The sequence below is a fragment of the Meles meles genome, chromosome 10 (genome assembly GCF_922984935.1).
Source record: "Meles meles chromosome 10, mMelMel3.1 paternal haplotype, whole genome shotgun sequence".
Lineage (NCBI taxonomy): Eukaryota > Metazoa > Chordata > Mammalia > Carnivora > Mustelidae > Meles > Meles meles.
In genome coordinates, this window is record NC_060075.1 from 41,322,581 (window position 1) to 41,345,843 (window position 23,263).

General features: G+C 43.9%; 1 protein-coding gene across 7 annotated transcripts in view; it reads left to right on the forward strand.

Moving 5' to 3' along the window:
• The window catches only part of ELMO1 (engulfment and cell motility 1), a 533,506-nt gene that overhangs the window by 79,307 nt on the left and 430,936 nt on the right, over positions 1–23,263 (forward strand). For 4 of the 7 annotated variants that reach the window (XM_046020713.1, XM_046020712.1, XM_046020719.1 and 1 more), the window contains one exon: positions 19,950–20,097. In XM_046020713.1, the coding sequence (XP_045876669.1) occupies positions 20,020–20,097 (78 nt within the window). In that variant the 5' untranslated portion in view covers positions 19,950–20,019. Of the gene's footprint in view, positions 1–19,682; positions 19,825–19,949; positions 20,102–23,263 lie in introns of those variants that run through there. The other 3 variants (XM_046020715.1, XM_046020714.1, XM_046020717.1) reach the window with 3 other exon arrangements.

The window sequence follows — 23,263 nt, forward strand, 5'->3', positions numbered from 1 at the left end:
CTTCTTTCATTTCCAGGTGCTCATTTGAAGGACTCTTCACTCTGTGAAGTTTCACAGCCTTTGATTACCGTAGGACTTTAGGACCACATCAGAGAATTTAAAACACAAAGTGAAAATGTGGCCTGATATTAGAAGTTATTTCAGTCAAAGTGGATGTGTTTTTCCAATCCATGGGAGGAGACAGGAAAACTACTATTGCTTTCCCATTCCATGCAGGCTCAGATGTAAACCTGTGCAGGCAAAGAGCTTTTTTTATGCGGTAAAAGCTAAAAGCGTACCCATATTTCTCACTTTTCAAGTTATGACAGTCTTTCACAGCTGTCAATGATAAAGATGTTTTGGATACCATCCAGAAATAATCTCTAATAAGTTGCAGTGCTAGACATATGAGAGTTTGTAGGAACTTTCCGAGCTTTCTCAGGAAGGTACTTCTGACGGATCTTCAGTAGGATTCACTTTTTGAATTTTTTTTTTTTTTTTAAATCCATGGTGATAAGAAAGGGAGTATCCTGAGCCGTCTTGCAGCTGAAGGACAGGATGTGTCTACAAAGGCACTCTACTTTGCTCCCCTTCCTCAAACAACACTTAGAGAATTTTAAGATGGTGAAACGACAAGAAGAACAAATTTGGCTGGACTCGAATTTTTCCTTATCTTCATTACTAGAATTAAGAATTCGGGGAAAAAAAAATACCATAGCAGAAATAAAGACCAGAATTAAAGCACTAAAATATGTCTTATAGAACTCCTGAGTTATCTTTCCTGTACACTAAAGCTTTTTAGGACAAACATGAAAAGAGAGCCTCTTTCTCCAATTGGGCTAACATTTAGTTGAAAGCTCAAATGGTTAAGTGTGAGTAGACCTCTTCAGGAGATTCCTAATTTAAGCGTAAGTATGTTTCAACATTCTAGATTTTTGTCTGAAACTTGGAACACTTTTAGTCATGGGTTCAGTACTATATTTGGCAGTATCAGTGTTAGACACAGCCATATGAAGGTCCCCTGAGTATCTCTAAGTTCTTGTTTTGTATTAATAAAGATACAGATAAAGACTGTTTGGAGAATTTGATCCCAAGGGAAAAATGTATTGAGCTTTCTAGTTCGGCATCCTTTGACACCATAGTGGCCCTGAGATGGAGATGTATGAGGGCATTCTCTGGCCATCTGTGGGGAAGAGACTCTTTTATATCTGAGAGATTTATGGCTTAGGGCATGGTTTTAGAGCTGAATTAAGTGAGGGATTCTTGAGGGATTGGGATTAAATACAGAAGCACTGATGGGAGTGGGTGGTGATGGTCATGAAGTCATCAGAGTCCTCCCAGGGTACAGTTTTTCAGGGAACCCTGCCCTGGCCTCTTTGGTTTCCTACTCGCTCTGTTTAATTCCTTTCCCCAGTCCCCAAGCACTGGAGATAACTTCTTTCTCTTTATACTTTTGCCAGTGTTTAGATCTTACCGTAGTACGAATCCTGAGAACTTAATCTTATCATTTCTTGAGATTTTTCAAGAGTTATTTTTTCCCCTTCTAGTAAGAAATGAAAGGTAATAAGTAAAAGGCGTAGTAAATGTGTTTTAGAGTAACTTCAAGTAGCTGGGGCAGAAAGGAAAAATGGAGAGGAGGGGAGACTAAGTTCATGGTAGGAATTTGGTGTGCTAGAGCAGCCAAAAGAGGGTTGGAGATTGGGATGTGGAGGTACTGTGGGGAGAGAGAGAGAAGGGGAGAATGAGAGTGAATATGAATGAGGTCTGGACAGGTGGGCACTGGTTGGATTATATAGGCCTTTGTGGACCTCTTAAAGACTTTGGATTTAAGCCTGAATTCAGCGGGGAGCCATTGAAGGCACTTAAACAGAAAAGCCGTTAGAAAATTTTTATGGTTTCCTCCTTGGTGGCTGTGTGGAGAAGAGACTGAAGGCCTGTTAGAAAAATCCAGTTGAGAGATGTTGGTTTGGCCTAGGGCATGTCTGTGATGGAGATGGAGAAAATGGAGAAAATGAGGTAGATTTGAGAGAGTTCAGTTGGATTGCTGGTGGATGAGAAGTGGCAGATGAGGGACGAGGAGTGTTAAGGACACCTGGGTTTTCACATAAGTACCTGAAGTCCTTATGTTAGGCAAGACTAGGACCTGGGGTGGTAACAACAGCCTCAGAATCTCAGGCCAGGGCGCCTGGGTGGCTCAGTGGGTTGGGCCTCTGCCTTCAGCTCAGGTCATGATCTCAGGGTCCTGGGATAGAGCCCCACATCGGGCTCTCTGCTCAGTGCGGAGCCTGCTTCCCTCTCTCTCTCTGCCTGCCTCTCTGCCTACTTGTGATCTCTGTCTGTCAAATAAATAAATAAAATCTTAAAAAAAAAAAAAAGGAAAGAAAGAATCTCGGGCCAATAGCACAAAGTCTTTAGTCATGCAAAGTGGGCTATGCATCCAAGTGACCTTCCTGGGCAGCTGTCCTTTAAACTCAATGATTGGACTGCCCACTACTTTAACAAATTTGGGTCCACCAAATTTGCTGTGAAAGGGAAAAGAGGACATGAAGATTCACACATGGACTCTTCAGTCACTTCTGCTCACATCTTGTTGGCCAGAGTAGGTTGTGTATATGGATGCACCCTTTTATTTCAAGGAGCTGGAAGTGTAAGCCTCTCTTGTGCTCAGAAGAAGAGGAGAAACAGAAAACCTGGTGGAAAGGTCTACCACAATCCCATTTTCTGATTCGGAGAACTCCAAAGAGTTTTGTTTCAGATATGCTACTTGAGATGGTTGTGAGATAACTAAGTATCTGTATCAAGTAGGCAGTTGGCTATTTGAGGAGGAAGGAAGGAAAGAATGAAGGAAAGGAAGAAAGGCAGAGAGGAAAGGAAGGGGAAGGAGGAAAATTCAGGTTTTGTATATTTATGTATCTATGGGATCGAATGGGATTGCAAAGAGACAGTTTTTAGAGAAAGACTAGGATGAAGAAACGAGCCCTTTATTAGTTAAGCTATACTGTGGGTCCACTATGGGGTGTGTTAGAAGCTTCCATTTTACACTGCACTGTCTGGGTAGAAACTTGGTCTGAATAGAAATTCAATGTCACCTTCCCAGCACTGGGAAGGATACCTTGAAAGAGGTCGTACCTGGTAACACCTAGTAGGAGGTAGTCATTGATACATTGTATTATATTACATGTCTATGTCCTTTCTGGTCAGCTTTGTGGAGATAGAAAAAAAACCACTTTTCATTCAGTGAGTGTACATTAACCGATGTGTACAGTCTAGAACCATCACCACAATCAAGATACACACCATTTCATCACTCTGAGTTCCTCTGTGTGCCCTGTGAGAGTCAAACCTGTCTTCCCACACCTTGGTAAGCTCTGATGTATTTTCTGTCAATATAGTTTGCCTATTTGAGAGTTTCATATAAATGGAATCGTATAGTATGTGTTCTCTTGTATCTGGCTGCTTTTATTTACCATAAGGATTGGTACATTTTTTTCTGTTAAGATTCAGATAGTAAGTGTTCTTGTAGACAAGAGGGTCTTTGTTGGAAGTACTCAACTCTTCTGGTTATGGCATGAAAGCAGCCTTGGAAAATATATAAACTGAAGGTAGGCAGTGCGTTCCTGTGGAACTTTGATGACAGAAACAGGCTGAGGGCCAGATTTGGCCTGTAGGCTGAAGTGTGCTGACCCTTGATTTAGCACAATGCTCTTCAGAGTCATTTCCATTGTTGTGTGTAATAATTCATTGTTTTTTTTTTGTCTTCTTTTTTTTTTTTGCCAAGTAGTCTTCCATTGTATGGATGATGTCCCACAATTTGTTGGCCCATTCATCATTGTTTCTAGTTTTTAGCTTTTATGAAGAAAGTTGCTATGAACATTCACTTACAAGTCACTGTTTAAACATACGCCTCCATTTCTCTTAGGTAGATATCTAGGAATGGAATTTCCAGGTCATATGGAAAAGGTACATTTAATATTATAAGAAGCTGCCCAAACTGTTTCTTAAAGGAAATCAACAATTTAAAGATTAAAAAAAATATATTTGTTTGAGAGAGAGCGAGCGAGTGTGACAGACTGAACAGAGGGAGAAGGAGAGAGAGAAGCAGACTCCCCACTGAGTAGGAAGCCCGGTTCTGCACCAGTCCCGGGACCCTGGGATCATGACCTGAGCCGAAGGCAGACACTTAACTGATTGAGCCACCCAGGCACCCCGGAGACCTACTATTTAACCAATAATGTATGTGAATTCTAATTGTTCTGAGTTCTTGGCCTTGTAGTGTCTACTGGAATAAATATTTGTTACTATTTAAATGTTAATGGATATAAAAGAATCAATGGAAATATATTGAGAATATTATCTAGTGTCATAGATTTTTTTAGATGTGATGTTTTTAATGACTACTTCTTCTGGCTTTACCATAAATTATTAAGTGGATTTCCTGTTATTAAATCTTAAGACTTTATAAAAATTTCCTGTTGAAAACAGAGCAGTCACCATCTGTGTAGAGGGCAACATGTTCAATACTGCACTTACTGGTAAAGGTACAGAGTGCAATTACTCTCTACTCTTCTTGGTAGCTAGTTGCTACACCATGTGCCTTTCCTCATGGGTTGATCTGGGGATTGGGTTGAAATTCTACGGAACTTTGATAAGCCTACTTTAATCGCACTTTCGAGTAGGCAGCCACCTCTTTGGAGAGGCAGCATACCTCTTCATGGGTATGTCAAGGAGTACCCTCAGGCAGATCCTGGATTTTTCTTAGAAGGGTATTTTGTGTCTCTTGGTCCCCCCATAATTTTTCCCTTAACATGTGGCTGAATGAATTTTTGCCTGAACAGTCTTTAAGTTAATGTTTGAAATGTCTGTCTACCTACCTCAGATTTTTTTTGTTTTGTTTTTTTAAGTCTCAGTCAAGTTTTGTGGTCTTCTACTTTAAGCTGTGTAACTTTCCAGCGAGCTGTCTTATACCTGACTGAATCGATTTGCTATTTAGTTTTTTGTCATAATAAGCTCATTAAATGCAGGGGCCTGATACCAAAAAGTCATTATTTCAGTTTTGAGTACTTGTTCTGAGGCTATATACTCGGACAGAGCTAGATGTCAATTAAGATTATTTCTTGTTAGTGGGGATAAAATCATGTTATCGGTTTATAAAAGAGCCCCTCTGTTCTTTATCTAGGGTTGTAGGAGAGTATATTCAACCCACGCAAAAGTTTATCCATTTGTTAAGTGGAAAGGTAAAAAGATAGAGGCCGTCAAGAGATCCCGGTTTCACCTGACCAGAAGGTATGCTTGAGCCACTGGGTGTTTTTCCTGCAGAGCTCTCAGAGGTAGGGTCAAATTGCAGGTTCTGTCACAGAGTTAAGAAGTAAGTCTGTGTTGAGCCTGAAAAGCTTGGCCATGGGTTTCCTTCCGTGGAGTCAAACTCAGAAGCAAGTTCACTATGTCACAGTCAATATTATGTTAATGCCAAGTGGGAAGGTACAGTAGAGATCCATAATGGAAAAATGCCTAAAGCCTCCTCCTTCCCCATGAACCATGCTGTTGTAGAATCCTGGATTTGCAGATTAAAAGAGCTGATATTGACTGGTTCTCTCTGTGGGGCAGGCCCTGTTCTGAGCGGACTTTTGGGCTGGCTAGATTGCTAACTAGCCAAGTGAGTGGCTGGTTTCCTCAGTGACTGCGTTTCTTCATTTTTAGCTTGGGGATTATGACAGCACTTAAGTCCTAGGGCGTTGGGAGGCTGAATGAGTTCATATACCTGTACAGTTCAGGAGGGTGCCTAGTGTGTAGTAAGTCATATAAACACTAGCTGTTATCATCCTCATCTTATTACTCATCTCAAGAAAGCTGAGGGATAGGTACTGTGGTTTTTCCCATTTTACAGTTGGGTAAACTGAGGCACAGAGAGCAATTATCCCAAGGCCACAAGGCTAAGAGGCAGTGAAGTAGGATTAGAATACATGCAATCTGAGTCCAATCTGTGGTTGTAAACGTTCTGTTTTGATGCCTCTCGACTTAATAAGAAGGAAATGGCCATGAATTTTAGGTGTAATCTGCAGTGAAGGAAAGAGGCCCATAAGGAAGAGATGAGTAAGAGGAGGGTCTCTTATACTGGTGGCTCGGACTTGACCACTGGTTCCTCTGACTGAGTATACATCCGTTGACTTGATAGTGGCCAACAGACTGGCCCAGAGCGTATCTTCTCTTTGGAGTAGTCCGACTTCAGGAAATGGTATTGCCATCTCTTCTGTTAAGTGAGGTAGAATCCTGGGTCACCCTTAACTCCAGCCTTTCCCTTGTTACTGTATCTGGTATCATTAATTCCTGTTGGTTTTTATTTATTTTAAAGATTTTATTTATTTATTTGACAGAAAGAGATCACAAGTAGTCAGAGAGAGGAAGGGAAGCAGACTCCCTGCTGAGCAGAGAGCCCCATTCAGGGCTCCATCCCAGGACCCTGGGATCATGACCTGAGCCGAAGGCAGAGGCTTTAACCCACTGAGCCACCCAGGCACCCCGATTTTTATTTTTTAAATGCCTCATAAATATTTCACCTTCTCCATTGCCAAGGCACTATATCAGCCCAAGCCAAGGTCCTCAATCCCCTTCTTACCCAACTCCAGCAGTCTGACTACTCTTGCAGCATTCCCCTGTGCTCTTCCCATAGCCTAAGGCAAAAATGCAAATCTTATAATCTTGTGCCCTGGCCTAAAACTTTACCCATTTTCACATTCAAACCCACATCTGTCTGATTCTAGAACCTGTCTTCTTTCTCATGCCATCTTGCCTTTATAAAGTTCGGAGCAGTTAGCTTTGATTTGGAGAAGTGAAAAAAGTAAGATTCTTAGGTGTCAAGTAAAATCAGGTTTTCTTTGACCTCATTCATTAAATTCATGCCTCAGATAATTAGGTCCTAGAATCTGACCCCATTACTAGACCTGTCAGCATATCTCAAATGTTCCACAAAGATTTATAATATCTGACCTCTTTTCTGGGCAAGGCAGAGTATATCGTAATAGGAAAATGATAAGATGCATGACAGCCTTTTCTAATTTTTTTCCACAATCTGGTTCACTAATCTAGCTGGGTTTTTGGGGTGTGTGTGTGTTAGTTATGTGGTTGTTATTATTATTATTGGTTTGGTTTTTGCCTGAGTCTTTATCAAAGCAGATATTAACAGGTTGAATCCTAAGTTTGTGATAACTGAGTGCAGGTAAAAAAGACTTTTTTTTTTTTTAAAGATTTTATTTATTTATTTATTTGAGAAAGAGGAGAGAGTTCCTGTGTGCATGTGTGTGTGCACATGAGAAGGTTGGGGGAGTGAGCACAGTGGGGGGCTGGTGGAGGCAGTGGCTGAGGGAGAAGGAGAAGCAGGCTCCCTGCTGAGCAGGAACTCTATCCCAGGACCCTGGGATCATGACCTGAGCTGATGGCAGACACTTAACCAACTGAGCCACACAGGTGTCCCTAAAAAAGACTTTTAAATCATCAGCATCCTGTTTATTTACCGAAGTAAATTTTAAAAAGTACTCAGCAAATGGCCACACTGAGTTAGATTAGAAGTCCCTCTGTTTTCCCCTTGTCAGCTTTTAATCTCCCCTCTTCCCAGGGCACGTAAACCGTAAACCGAGTGTAGGGAAGGTCTCCCTGGGGGAAAGTGAAGAGGAAATGAGCTTGGGACTAAAAAAAAAAAGATCCATCCTGACCGTGATCCTGGGGTTGGCAGGAAGCAGACTGGCAAGTCCAGGCTGTAATCAGTAATACTGGTTTTCAGGATGGAACTGTAGGCCATCTTTCCCCCAGTTTGGACAAGTTTTATGTTTATGTTTTATTTTTAAATGAACAGGGTAAGGAATTCCCAGATTCACGCACATGCCTGTGGAGGAGCAGTCCCTTTGTTCACCAGCAGCAAATGCTGGCCCACTGGATCCACTGTGAGCTTGGTGTTTGTGTGCAAAGCTCTTCAAGGTGTGGCCCTCTGTCCACGGGATAGCATGTGCCCTGACAGCATTTTGTCTTAAGGCAAATTGCAGCCAACTTGTGAGAGAACCCAGATAAAAACCAGAAGAGGAGATTTCTATCCTACAATCCTGAGAGTCTTGACAGAGCCTCCCAAGGTGAAGGAGATAAGAGAGAAAAGTCAGGTTTTGTTTTTTGTTTGTCTTGCTGGCGGTGTGGGCTCCTGTCTCAATACCAGAGGGATAAGCTGTCTAAAGCCCTGAAAATGGAGGAAATTCATGTTTTCGAATGGAAACTTTGCTGAGAAACGTTTCTGTGTAGAGCCAGGATGTGATACCCTAGTAGCAGGTCTGTGTCACCATTGGCCATGGTGCCTTTGTTCCCAGTAAAACCCCAGCTTTTCTGGGGAGCAGTGGGGCCCAGTTTGGGCCAGCAAGCTCATCAGGCCCCAGGTGGGTCAGGCGTCCCCTCCGTCAGCTTGCTGGGTGGAACATTACTGCCTTAGGGCTACTCACCTGGAAAACAGGATAGCGAAGTCAGTGAGTGGGCAGCTGGATGGCTGCTCCTCATACAGCCAGGTGGGAAGTCACGCCTTAAAGCTGGAGTGACATGTGGCTGGGAAGCTGTACAGGGTTAATGGGGCAGGTCCCTCTCTGTGTAGACAGCACCCCTGCCATCCATCTTGAGGGACTCTTAACTATCTCATAACAGAAGACCACACCCACTTGTCCTTGGAGAGAAAGCATGGAGAAGTTGCCCTGTACTTAGACAGCTTTCCTATGAGACAGGGGTGGTGAGGGAAAATGGGTCTCTTGTTCCATCGGGTTATCTGCCTTTGAAAGGCCGGAGAATCCTTCCAGAATCTTAACACTAACCTTCCCCTTACAATTCCTTCCGACCTAGTCTCTCACCTGGAAACCCAGGCTCATCTTTTGAAACTCAGAAAAAAGAAAAAGTGATCATACCTATAAAACCTCCCGGGACTTGAAGTCAGCTTACCATTCCTCTCCAGTGTCAGAAGAGTTTGTTTAGTTCTGTTCAGATGCCAAAGGGAGAAAGAACTAGCATGCGGCCGGACCTCTGTGTGTTTCACTAGAGAGGCTACAGGGGGCTGAACCCAGGTCCCCCATGCCTGCTAAATCATTACCCACTAATACTACCCTAGCTGGCCCTGAGCTCATTGCTTTCTGTGTTTAGTCTTCACAACATCCTATGAGCTGGTTCCACTGTTGTTCTGTGTCACAGAGGACAGCGAGGTTGGGGCGTGTTAGGTAACTGTCCCAAGTCCCAGAGCCATGGGCATGGCGGGACCTGGCCTGACACCCAGGGGGACATCCGACCTCACATTCACTTGCCAGCTTGTGCTCTTCTGGAGAACTAAACCTGAGGGACTGAGGAGGGCGAGAAAGGCAGAAGCTCGTGGCATCCTGTGAGCGTGGCCCTGGGTTATATGTGCGTTGCTGTTCCGAATGACTAATTCTGTCTGAGCTGTCAGGTGGCAGCCCTCGTTGGCACAGCCCAGCACTCCGCCTCCCACAGAAGGCCCTTGCTGCTCATCTGATACAATCGAATTTCCTAGGGTGGCCTTTAGAAAAGCTTGGCTGTTGCTGGAGAGAGAAGGAGAAAGAAGTTTCACATATTGTTTTTTGATCAGCAGGTTTGGAAACTTTGAGTGTTTGGCTCACAGGATGGTGGAAACGCTCCAGCATTTCCTGTGGCCTCGAGTCTGGGTTCTGAGATAGAGAGCTGGGCCTGAGCCTTGCCTCCTCCACTGGGGAATGTCAGCACACATCACAAGCGACAAGGCTTGCCTGCTGGGAGCAAGGGAGCGGGGGTGGGCTGGGGGGGACGGCAGGAGGGGAGCAGTCAGTGGCATCACAACCACTGAAAAGGAATCTTTCAAACAAATATCCAAAAATCAGAATAGAGGGGGAAGGGTGTGCATTAGTTTACAAAATAATGAACTTTCCAGCTGAAATGCTGATTCCCAAAGTGCAGGAGAACTCCTGGTACAGGGCAGAGGGCGAAGAACCAGCAGCTCAGCTCCTGTCTTCCTCTTGTGTTTGGCAGACTTCCTCCAGGAGGAAAGCAAATCTGGAGTAGGCCCTATTCTCACCTCTGAGCGCCTCTATTTCTATTCCCGTCCGATGGGACAAATGAACAGCTGCTGCTTGAAGAAGTGCCTAAAGGTTTTCTGAGAAAGGAATTCTGGATTTTAAAAATGCATCATTGGATTGAGTAATCCTTCACAGTTTTGTTTTTTTTTTTTAATCTCTGACTTTGCTTTTAAGGAACGAGTGATTCATTTCATTTATTCATTCCCTCGTCTGCAAACTATTTATTGAGCTGGTATTTGCCACACCGTCGAGTCAGGCCTGGAGGTGCAGAGATGAATAAGATCTATGATTCCGACTCTGGGGGGACCATCAACTAATAGCATCAGCTGTGGAAGGGCGCTCTGGCAGGTGTCTCGCAAGCACCTGAGAAGACACGCGGGGCAGTTGCTCTTTAGCGTGGGCAGCTGTGGAGTCAGGGAACTATCTCGCAGGAGCTGGCACAGGAGGTTGCTGCGAAGTCTAGGCGGGAATGTTTGAAGTCAACCCAAGGGTGGCAGGAAGGACATTCCAAGGAGAGGGAACGTTATGAACGAAGGCAGGAGGCATAAGAATTTGCCACAGCCAGGAAATGGCCTGCAGTTTCAGGGGGGAAAGAAAGCCACTACCTGTCTTGGTGCTTTTCCTTTCCGCTCAGTGGAGCGTGTCCCACCTAGGTCCACAGTAATCCTGACCTGGCCGGTCTGGGGCTTGCCTTCCGTATGCAGAGCTCCCCACAGCCCCTGCAGAAGGACTGTCGATGATCTTAAAGAAAAGCCTGTTTGTCAGACTGACAGAGTTGTCCTGTGCGGATTTGCGGGGTGCGCGCAGGGGTGCAGTTGGAGGGTAGGATGCACTGGTGGTGCTCAGGGGCAGGCGGGAGCAGGCTTTGGGAAGTTTATGTGATGGAGGTCCCGAATGACCATCCACATTTTTTTTTTAAGATTTTACTAATTTATTTAAGAGAGAGAGTGAGAGAGAGAGGGAGAGAGAGAAGAGAGAAGGAGCAGGAGCAGGGGGAGGGGCAGGAGGAGAGAGAGAAGCAGACTCCCTGCTGAGCAGGGAGCCAACTTTGGGCTGGATCCCTGGACTTGGGGACCATGACCTGAGAGGGAAGCAGATGCTTAACCATGGAGCCACCCAGGTGCCCCACCATCCAAAGTTTTTTTTTTTTTTAAAGATTTTATTTATTTATTTGACAGAGAGAAATCACAAGAGAGGCAGGCAGAGAGAGAGGAAGGGAAGCAGGCTCTCTGATGCGGGACTCGATCCCAGGACCCTGAGATCATGACCTGAGCCAAAGGCAGAGGCTTAACCCACTGAGACACCCAGGCGCCCCCATCCAAAGTTTTGAAGCAGGAGCAGAGATGTTGAGATTCAGACTCTCAGAAATAGAATATTCCGTTTCTTCTGCTGTTTATCGTCTGCTTGTTTGCACAGTAGAAGCTGTAGTTAATTGAATTTTTACTGTCCAATGTGAATTGGAAAGAGTTACTCAAAAGAATTGGGCTGCTTTCCTGGAGATAATCCCATAGACTCAGGTGATGATAATTCAATATGGGACTAAAGGAAAGAGTTTTCTCTGCCACTTTCCACTGTATATCTGGCCAAGACTATTCAGCACTTCTTTTTTCCCCTGAGGAGGCAAGTGGTCTCAAAGCATCAGTTCCCAACGTGTATCCCATGTGAAACTGGTGCCATAGATGCTCCATGAAAAAAAAAAATTTCTAGAAAGATCCATTTGGGAAATATTATGTATTGCATATGAAAATTTCACAGTACATGTATATTACATTAAAGACCCAAGAAGCCCTCTACTAAAGGAGCCTTTTTAAAAATGTGGTATAGTGATTAAAAACATGGCCCTGGAATCAGACAGAAGTGGATTAAGTTCTGGCTGAACTCCATATTCGGATATGAGATCTTGGGCAAGGTACTTAATGTCTGTGCATCTTAGTTTCCCAGTCTGTAAAATGGTTTAGTAATGGTACCGATTTCGTAAGATTGTTACAAAAAGTATATGGTACATGAACCAGTTGGTTCCATAATTAGCTATTATTTCATTCAGTGTTTTACAAGAGGTTTAACTTTTTCTTTCCTTCTTTTCCTTTCCTTTTCTTCTTCTTCTTTTTTTATATTACTTGACTTAATGTTGAAGGAAGCAGTGTTGTGTGGGAACTGCTGGGCTAAGGCTTATTCCTGAAATGCCTGCATGACTCCTGGTTGCAGGCCAAGGAGGAAGAGCAGCTTCTAGGCAATGAAGACTTCATCAGAAATGTGGGCATGCAAGTATCTGAGTTCTAGAACCAGTGAATAAAATATCATTCCTGTTTAGCTCCAAGGTCAGACTGTGTAACTTCAGTGGGTGTTCTGTGTGCCAGTTGTCTCTCAAGGGACTGGCGAGATTATAACTCGGGGCAGTAAACAGATATGATGAGGTTGATGTATTAGTTAGGGGTTTTCAATTACCAGTAATGGAAACCTTACTCAAACTCACTTAGCATAACAGGGAATTTATGGGCTCATATATCTAGGAAGAGTATTAGGAGAGCTCAGAGAATGGAAGAAAAGTGTTAAGGAGTCTGGAACTCAATGTATTAGGACTCTTGTCCTCTCTTCCTCTCTCCTCTCTCTCTTTGCTGCTTGTCTTTGCTTCTCCTTGCCCCATTCCTTCCTATCGCAGATGGCCCATCCCCACATGGAGGGAAGAAGGTTGCCAAACAACCCCCCACAGGAAGACAGAACTCTTTCCTTCCAGGCCTCATGGAACGATCCCCAGCATTGGATTTGCTTGGGTCACGTGTCTGTGCCTCGGCCCAATCAGTCGCTGTTGCCAGGGAGATGGGCATTGTCATTGGCCCCACACATGCCCACTCTTGGTTGTGGGATGGGACCCGCCACCTGCAGAGAAGAGATGGGAAGGCTCAGTAGACGGGCCATGCTAGAGCTGCATGTGAGAGAAAATGCGCCTAGAGTAAAAGGTTAAAAATGACCCCAAGTGGTAGCAAGGTTTTCATGTTTTTATATAAATTCCCTTTCCTATTGATTTAAGCCACTTAAAAATTTTTTTTATCTGTGAAGTGATTCTTGTTCCACATCTCATCTCCCCTCCTCTTTTATTTTGCAGTTAAAATAGTATATTCATGACTGTCACTGCCCACTTTGTAAAGTTGGTCCATATAATATGTTTTTATAAAATCAGGATTAGAATCCATCACCTCAGTGCCCTGCTTTTCAACCAGGAACGATTTTTGTCTCTCAAGGGACGTCTGGCAATGTCTGCAGACGTTTTGATTGTCTCCAATTTATAAGCGATCATTTGATTGTGTAACTGGCATTTAATACTGGCTCGAGGCCAGGGATCCCTGCTAAACTTCCTGCAGTGCCCAGGATGAGCCCCACAGCATAGAATGATCTGATCTCAAATGTCAATAGTGCTGCAGTTAAGAAAACCCTGCTTTAGTGGTTTCAGGAGAACAGGCCTTCTAATAGCCAGATTTATTACTCTTCATCTTATGGATTAAAAATAAAGTAATTTTATTTACTTTTAAAGGACTTTTGCTTTTTTTCTTGATTGTATCAGTATATGAGAGTGTTATTTTGCCCACATTCTCACCAATCAATAAATGTTTATTTCTTACCAGTGTGATAGACAAAAAAGGTATGATTTGCTCTTTTACTTTGCATTTCTCTTACTACAATTAAAGGTGATCTTTTGGGTATTTATTGATCATACATTTCCTCTTGTGTGAACTACTTTTTTTTTTAGGTTCTGCAATTTTTTTTTAAATAAGATATCATTATTAAGGATATTTATACCAGGTTGCTGTAGCTATTGCAAATATTTTCTTGATTGTTTATTGTTTGTTTTAAATTTTTTATGGTGCTTTCTAGAATGGCAAAGTTTTAAGCGTCTTTGTATCAAATCATCCGCCTCTCCTTTGCTTTCTGTCTTCAGTGTTAACACGGGCTTGCTAGGGCTGCCATAACAAAGCACCATGGCCGGGATGAGTTCAACGAGAGAAACATATTGTCTCCCAGTTCTCGTGTCTGGAAGTCTGAGATCAACGTGTTGGCAGGGTTGGTTCCTCTAAAGCCTCTCTCCTTTGCTTGTAGACAGTTGTCTTCTCACTGTGTCCTCAGATAGTTGTCCCTCTGTACCTGTCTTGTCCAAATTTCCTCTTATAAGGACAGTCAGGAATCCAGCCCTTGCTAATGACCTCATTTTAACTTAATTACCTCTTTAAAGACCTTATCTCCAAATATAGTCATATTCTTAGGTACTGGGGGTTGGGACCTCAACATTTTTAGGGGAACACAGTAGCCCACCATCTTGAGAGAGGGGCCTCCATCACCTCGGGGAATATGTTAATATTTGGGGGGAAGTTCCCATAATCATTAATCAAACCTATTATTTGTCACCAGTGGATAATGATGGCCAGTGAGGCAGAGGACAGTTTTCCTGGGGAGGAAGGAAGGGAGGGAGGAGTTGAAGCAAATCATTTATCCAGCTGTTTGGTGTTCCTTTCCCATTGATCTGCCTTTTGGCTTCTCCTGGCCCATCTGTCGGGCTCTGTCAGTGTAATTGTGGGGACACACAGTTCACGAGGGCAAGTATGTTCCTTTTTCCATTACACAGCTCCTATAGGAATGTCCTCTCAGGCTGCTTTTCTCTCTCGCCTCTTTTTTTTTTTTTTTAAAGATTTTATTTATTTATTTGACAGAGATCACAAGTAGGCAGAGAGGCAAGCAGAGAGAGAGAGAGGAGGAAGCAGGCTCCCCGCCAAGCAGAGAGCCCGATGCGGGACTCGATCCCAGGACCCCGGGATCATGACCCGAGCCGAAGGCAGCGGCCCAACCCACCCAGCCACCCAGGCGCCCTCTCTCTCGCCTCTTAATAGAGTTTGCTGGTGTAACAGAAAGTCTAGAAATAGGATAAAAGGGTTCAAAGCCATTACAGGGACCGAAAGCGAAAACAATATGGGAAATTGAGGAGGGGGGAAAGATCAGGTATTTGGGAACATTATGCGTCCCAAAACCTAATCAACTAGATGGGAAAACATGTAGAGATGTAACAGATCTTTAAGAGACTCAAAGAGTTTGAGCTTTCAAACTCAGAGGCTTATAGAACTTTGGGCAAAGAACAATGTGTAGAGACAGACAGATTTCTAGATGGAATCAAGAACGGTTTCTCTCCCTTGTCTTGGAAACGTGGCCCAAAGCTAAGAAGGAGACATTCAGCAGAATGATAAAGAAAATTTCTACTCGCTCTAGGGTTATGAAGTCACATCTAACTGACACGCAGACTTTGGTAACTAACTCCCAAAGAAAAAGTGATTCCTCCAACTCTCATTAAGTTCACTCAACTATAAACAAGCCATTTGACATGCATATTAAGGTTGTAGAATCTTCCTGTTAAAATGGGAATAAAATCAGTCAGTCACAAGGCAAGCAGGGACATTGTAGAATTCTCCACCCATTTCCCAATTGCCTCCAGGGACTTGAGAGTTACAAGACAGAAGGGTTGGAGTGTCTAGTCTAGCCAGCTGCAGAGACTTCCCTCTAGAGGGTCTTAAATTTTAGTTTGCATAAGAATGATTATATCAGGCTGTTTACATAAATTTATGAGCCTTCTATTTACTGGGCAATTTCGACAGCATTAGGCTCAGTTTTATTGCTGGTGGCTCTGATGAGCTAGATTTAACTGTTCCTCATGCAAATATAAATTCAAGAGGATAAAATGTGGACTTCCGAGGATAACTGTGTGGACTGGATTATTCATTCTGCAATGGTGCACCTGACTCTACGCCTCAGGTGCCCCATCTGTGCTGTTTGTTAGTGTGGGCAACACTGATGAGTTCTAATTGGACTTGTCAAGTGAATTCCCAGGGGACTCCCCTAGCCTCTTGGCGTTCTCAATGACTCCTTTGTACACCTCTGCTATCTTGTTCTCCTCGGGGACTCAGGGAGAGCCACATCATTGTATTCTCACCTGTTCAACAGGCTTGGTCTCAATAGTCTTTGAGAAATAAATACCAGCTAAAGGGGAAGAAAAGCACCTTTGGTTGGTGATTCCTGGGTGGTTACATGACCTCTCTTACTGTAATTCTAGACTGTTTTGTGTAGAAGGGGGAAGGAGGTGCTCATAATGCATTTTAATTTTCATTATCCATTCTCTTGACCCTCAAGATTTTGTGTTCTTTGTTTTTAATAGTGTTACCTGATCTTTACACAGTCTGTTTTCACATTAGAACCTATTTTCTTAATTCTTATTCTGGGGCATATAATTAATCTGGATCCTGAATTAAAGTGATGTGGTATAGACATAGTACATTGTCTGTAGGATTCGCAAGTGAGTAAAAGAGTGTACAGGCTATGAAGAGGAAGACTCCAGTACCGATCATCTACTTGTCCTTCCATATATGAGACTTCATAATTATTTAACAGGTTGTAGAATATTTAGTTGTTACTAAGTTTTGGGAATCATACCCAAAATAGAATTGTCATTGTTATAGTTAACTGAATAATTATTTCCTGAGGAAATATTCTAGAAAAGTAAAATAACTTAGAGAATAGAAAGTTATAAGGCTTTTGGTACAGTTTGCAAAAAGTACCTCTGGAAAGCTGTACCAATTTATATTCTGAATAGATGGACATGGACATGAACTTTCTCCTTTAGGAGTCATAAACCAAGATTGTCTAGGGAATCGAGAGTATGAACCTCCCAAATTATGGCCCAATTTATATTGGAACTACTTTTGTCCTTATTTAGTTTCAACCACTTGCCAGTTTTAGGAATATACCAGGCCCTTTGCACTTGCTGTTTCCTTGGCCTTGACATAATTTCTCCAGATGTCCTCCTGGCTCACATCCTCACCTCTCACAAGCCTCTTTGCGAATGCTGCCTTCTCTGTGGAGCTTTCCCAGATTTCCCTGTTTCCCAGTGTACTTCTTCCCCTCTCACACAGATATATTCCCATGCTTCAGATGCTCCTTCCCTATTGCATTTTGCTCCCTGTCCCTTGAGCCGATAAACAACTGGATTTGCTGTTGTACCCCCAGCTCTTGGCACAGAATAGGTAGGGCTCAGTAATTGTTTGTTGGATGAATGACTGAACCACTGCTCTGTAGATCTGCTTTTGCCGGTTAGCACTGATTAGCCTCACAGCAGGCTTCCCTCATCATCCTTGGCCAAAGGAGCAGCAGTTTTGTTTGGGTTCATTTCTGGTACTTGTCAGCTCGGTGGAGTCAGTTATTTCTATAACTGCCGGTGTTGTAAGGTGGCCATTAGTAAGTCTGATATCTCCATCATCTCGGTGATGTCCAGCTGCCACTGAGATAGGGATAATAACTGACCAGGCTTACTCTGGTCTGATACAGAGCCAAAGGCACGTGTTTGATCAGAATCTTTATATACAGATCAATTTCTGAAAGGAAGGGACCAGAATCCCAATAGAAAAGGGATGAAAGATTTGGGCAGTTCACAGAAACGTGGACACAAGACTCTGCCTCTTTATGTTCAACCTCATTCAAGAGAATAAGAGAAAAACACATTAAAAGTACATGTGAGGGGCGCCTGGGTGGCTCAGTGGGTTAAGCCTCTGCCTTCGGCTCAGGTCATGATCTCAGGGTCCTGGGATCGAGTCCCGCATCGGGCTCTCTGCTTGGCAGGGAGCCTGCTTCCTCCTCTCTCTTTCTCTGCCTGCCTCTCTGCCTACTTGTGATCTCTCTCTATCAAATAAATAAATAAAATCTTAAAAAAAAAAAAAAAAAAAAAGTACATGTGATGGGGGCACCTGGGTGGCTCAGTGGGTTAAAGCCTCTGCTTTCAGCTCAAGCCATGATCCCAGAATCCTGGGATTGAGCCCCACATCAGGCTCTCTGCTCAGCAGGAAGCCTGTTTCCCTTCCTCTCGTGATCTCTGTCTGTCAAATAAATAAATAAAATTTAAAAAAAAGTGCATGTGATGTATTTTTCAATCTGTTAGGTGTACAAATGTTCCCGTTTAGTGGTATGGCTATGGGTAAATAGGCAGCTTCATCTGTTGCTGGAGGGAGCGTAGACTGGTGCAGGGCCTGTGGAGGGGTGTCTGGAAAGGGGCTATCAAAATTCACAGTTGCATGTGCTTGGGGCACCTGTTTGGCTCTGTCAATTAAGCAGTAGAGTCTTGGTTTTGGCTCAGGTCTCTCATGGGTTGTGAGATTGAGCCCAGAGTTGGCTTAAGATTCTCTCTCCCTCTGCCCCTCCCCTCAAATAAATAAGCCTGTCTTCATTTTTTAAAAAGATTTTGTTTATTTATTTGACAGAGAGAGAGACAGAGACCACGAGAGAGGGAAAACAAGCACAGGGAGTGGGAGAGGGAGAAGCAGGCTTCCTGTAGAGCAGGGAGTCCAGTGCCGAACTCAATGCAGGGCTCAATGCAGGGCTTGATCCCAGGACCCTGGGATCATGACCTGAGCTGAAGGTAGACGCTTAACGACTGAGCCACCCAGGTGCCCCAATAAAGCAGTCTTTAAAAACATAAAATAAGGGGCACCTGGGTGGCTCAGTGGGTTAAACCTCTGCCTTCGGCTCAGGGCATGATCTCAGGGTCCTGGGATCGAGTCCCACATCGGGCTCTCTGCTGGAGCCTGCTTTCTCTTCCTCTCTCTCTGCCTGCCTCTCTGCCTATTTGTGCTCGCTCTGTCTCTCTGTTAAATAAATAAATATATATTAAAAAAAAAAACATAAAATAAAACTGCATATGCTCTTTGACCCCCCCAATTTCATGTCTGTGCATCTGTCATACCCGCTTATGAGCAAAACGCTGAGTGCATAAGGCTCTTCACCACAGCCTCTTAATAGCCAAAAGTAGGAAATCACCTCACGGTCCAGGTGATAGAGAACTGGCTTATCCTGTAGGATACTTCCATAAAGAGAACTGCTCTGCCGCTGTAAAAGGAGCCCGGATGCCTTATTTGTATTAATACACAAATACACAAAATGAAAAAAAAAGGTATGGAATGCTGGCTCTTTTTTATAAAGAGAGGGGGAACTGTAATATATTTTTGCATTTGTTTTATATACGTGGAGCCATTCTGGAGGGTCGCGCAAGAACTGGGTAGCTGGAGAAACGGGCGACAGTGGACATGGGGTGGGTGTGTAACTTTACAAGGGGAGATTCTATGCTCTGTTTTTCACAAACACCTTTAAGTTTTGCATCACATGAAAAGTCTCCCCTGTTCAAAAATACGAAGTTAAAAAAGTCATCCTAGAGACCCGGGTTTATCTGCGAGAGGCGGCGGTGGATTACCTTCCTTTGTGAAAGCAACACTGTTAATTCCAGCCAGAATTCAAGGTCCCTCCTGAACGAGGCATCAACCTCATCAGTCAGTTTTCTTCCCCCCCTCAAGGCGCCCCAGTGCACTGGCCTTGGGGAGGGAGCGTGTGTGCGCCTGTGTGCGAACCTCGGGGCATTTCTCCTTCCTCACCATATCCTGGTTGCTATAGTGCGGAGCTCTATTTGTGACACACAGAAAACACTTTAAAGAAACGCTGCTTCCTGACCATGACTTCCTGGGCAATCTGTTCTTCCGGAGACTGCTGAGCGCGAGAAGTTTCCGTGTGTTTCTGGACAGAGTGAGCCCAGCTCATTCAGACCCTAGGCACTGTGTGGAGCCCAGCCCCGGGGTAAGGGACACGTTGTCCCTCGCCGGGTGCGCGTCTCGGGGACGCCTGGGGCTCCGGGCCGTCGGCACCTTCCCCTCCCTTGTCTTCTCTCCTCAGTGGCCGCTGGCAGTGCAGTTGGTGCCCTGTGAGTTCTGCACCCTGAGCCGTTTCTCATACCTAAACCGCCAGTGAAAACAGGAAGTGATGAAGCAGAATTCACCCTGCATCGGCACCGAGCAACTTTTCTTTCTTTTTGTCATTCCTCATCAGGTGTAGACACGTGTGGCCATCTGCACTATAGGATCCCGCTTCTCCCGGCTTTGGACCCTTGGGGTTTACCATGCCGCCGCCCGCGGACATCGTCAAGGTGGCCATAGAATGGCCGGGCGCCTACCCCAAACTCATGGAAATTGACCAGGTCAGTAATGCCGGCCGCAGTGTGGGGGTGATTCTCGGTCTTCTCTCTGTTTTGGCATTTTCACAGACTTTGGATTGCTCTTTCCCCCCGCTCTTTCTCTGTCTGGCTGTGGTGAAAAATCTGTGCAATAATAGTTGCAGTGTAGTTTGATTTCTGTACCACATACAGCGGCGATGGATGGGGTTTTTATACTCGCCAACGTGCACTCAGATTGTGTCAATACAGGGTTTGTGTCTGAGGCTGTGAGAGGGGCGGCAGGGCCTGTGGCTGGGGCTCTGGGCAGTGGACACAGTGGAGGTCGTCCCAGCCCTGCCTGGCAGGGGCTTATGAATATGGGCAGATTGTTTTGTTATAGGCAATACAGAACTTAATTTTTTGACTCACTTTCCCCTTCGATCTTTGCAGAAGCCAACAAGTGCATTATAGTAACAGCCTACTAATGAGGTGATTATTTCAGTCTAGAAGGACTCAGTCTCGCATCCCAGCCAATTATAATTTTGTCAGTATAAAGTGCACTGTGTCTAGTGTATTGTCTGGCATATAATGAATGTTCCAAATATTGACTGAATGAAGAAATATCCAGAAGATGTTTTAAATGGCCTTACCTTTAAAGGCATCCTTTAGCTTGGATTTTGACAGTCTTTGATTGGATTTGATTACAGGTTATCTCAGGAAGGTTATTTATGTCATTCCAGAGCAGATCATTTAAGGGGGAGAAAAATAAAAGGTGGAGACTTAATGTACACTTTGGGTTTCATAAAGCAAATAATGTAGGATTCTAGATGGCTTTTGACATTTTCAAAATTAGGGTACCATGGCAACTCTACTTCTTATTTATGCTCTCAGCACTATTTTATGATTATGATCTATACTTTTTTGCCCCCAGTTGGATTTTATTATCTGGCTGAAGAATACGGCAAGAGTTGTATGGCATTGTGCGGGTCCAAAAGACTCATTAAAATAAATGATAAAGGTCACATCAGAATTAGTTGAGTTTGAGTGTGAATGTGAGAAAGGGTAAAATTTTAGAATTGTCGTCAAAAAAGGTGTCATCAGTCCAGCTCATCATGGCCATTTTAACTGCTCTCTGAGGTAGTTTTTGTGAGGCTCTAGAAGTAACCCACGCAGATAGAGAAGCCCACCCAGTAGTTTTATCCACATTTGTGCAGCTAACAGATGTTTGTCCTTTTTCATGTGCTGCTCGAGAGAGGCTGTGAGCTGAATTTTAAAATATGTCTGGGACTCCTTGGTGCAGACTTGATATAGTTAGAATGAGTTTGGCTACAAACGAGAGAGCCAACAATTTCAAAGAGGAGTTGGCCCCTCCTACCCACATAGGCAGTTCTGGGCTGCCATGATGTCCCAGTGTCATGGACCCAGACCCCTTCTGTCTTGTTGCTTTGCTTTCTCCATCTGCGTGGTTGAGGACAGTTGCTTGGGCTTTACCTGGGAGCTCCCTGGAAATGCCGAGCCTCAAACCCCACCCTGTACCTCCTGACCCAGAATTTGCATGTTAGCTAGATCCCCGGGAAATCCTGTGTGTAGTTAAGTTTTGGGAAGTGCTGAGCTGGATACCTGGTGCTCGAGTCGGAGGCTCCTCAGAATCACGTGGGGCACTTGTGTAAATGTTCTGGGGGACCCTCTGCCAAGAGATGCTCAGTCAGCGGTTTAGTAAATTACTTCCTTTTCATTCTGCCCCGGCCCCTGGTGTTTGGGAACCACCGCTGTAAGACAGCAGCTCCTGATAGACATTCTTCGGGGTTTGTGGAGTCTGTGTCCTGTTCTTGCCTTTGGCGATGGCCTGTGTTCTTTGTTCTGTCTTGATACTTTTTTTTTTAAACTATTTTTTATATTTTAGAACAATTTTAGATTTACAGAAAAATTGCAAAGGTTATATGGAGCGTTTCCATATACCCTTCAGTCAGTTTTCCCTAATGTTAACATCTTAATATATTAAGATATATATTATCATTCATTCAGGATTCCTTTCCCCAAACGAAGAAATTAACAATGGCACGTGCCTGGTAACTAAACTTCCAACTTTATTTGGATGTCAGCAGTTTTTCCGCTAATGTCTTTTTCTGTTCCAGGATCTAATCCAGGAATGCCAGCCGCATTGTAATATAGTCGTCATGGTTCCTCGGTCTCCTCCAGCCCTTGAGAGCTTCTCAGTCTTTCCCTGTTATTTCATGGCCTGATAGTTTTGAGGAGTAACTTTATTTCGGTACAATTTCAAATGGAGAAACGGCAAAGAGCCTCTGACTGCCTTTTATCCAGATTCTTTAATTATTAATGTTTTGCTTCATATGCTTTATGGTTTTCTCTCTTTTTAATATGTATCTTTTTTCTGAACCATCCAAGGGTGATTTGGAGACATCACCCCCCTTCACCCCTAAATACTCGGTGTGTCTTTCCTAAGAAGAAAATCATTCTCTTTTATATAACCATCTTCTCTTTATAAAAGCGAGGAAATTGAACCTTTGTTCAAAACTATCATCTAACTCTGAGTCCGTAGTCCATATTCAGGATTCATCGCTTGTCCCGGTAATGTCTTTTATAGGTGATTTCCCTATAGGTGTTTTCCCTCCCGGATCATGTATTGTGTTTATTGTCGTTTCCCTCTGGTTCCCATTGATTTGGAATGTTTCCTTAGTCTTTCTTTACCTTTTGTGACCTTGATAATTTTGTAGAGTACATGCCAGCTTTGTGGGATGTCCTTCAGTTTCTATTTCTCTGGTGCTTCCCCCCCCCCCAGGTTTTGCATTTTGGGGTGAATTTTCAGAGAGATGACAAGTGTCCTTCTCAGGGGTCTTGTATCAGAAGGTACAGGATGATTCCTTGTGTCATTCATGGTGATGATTCTGGTTTTACAAATGCAGATACTGAGATTCTTGGAAGTTCAGTGATTTGCTAGTCCATGAGACCAGGACACAAACCCTGGCCTCCCTTACTCTCAAGACTGAACTTCTAAACAGTTGGCTAAATTGTGGGCCTCCTGGCATTGCCTCATACAAAGAGTTAGAATCCCAGCCCTTGATGGCCCCTGCAGCTGCTGGAGTTGGACGAAGAGCCTAGTGGCAGTGTTGGTTATCATGTGGTGTTTCTTTCTTTCTTTCTTTTTTTTTTTTTTAAAGATTTTATTTATTTGGGGCACCGGGGTGGCTCA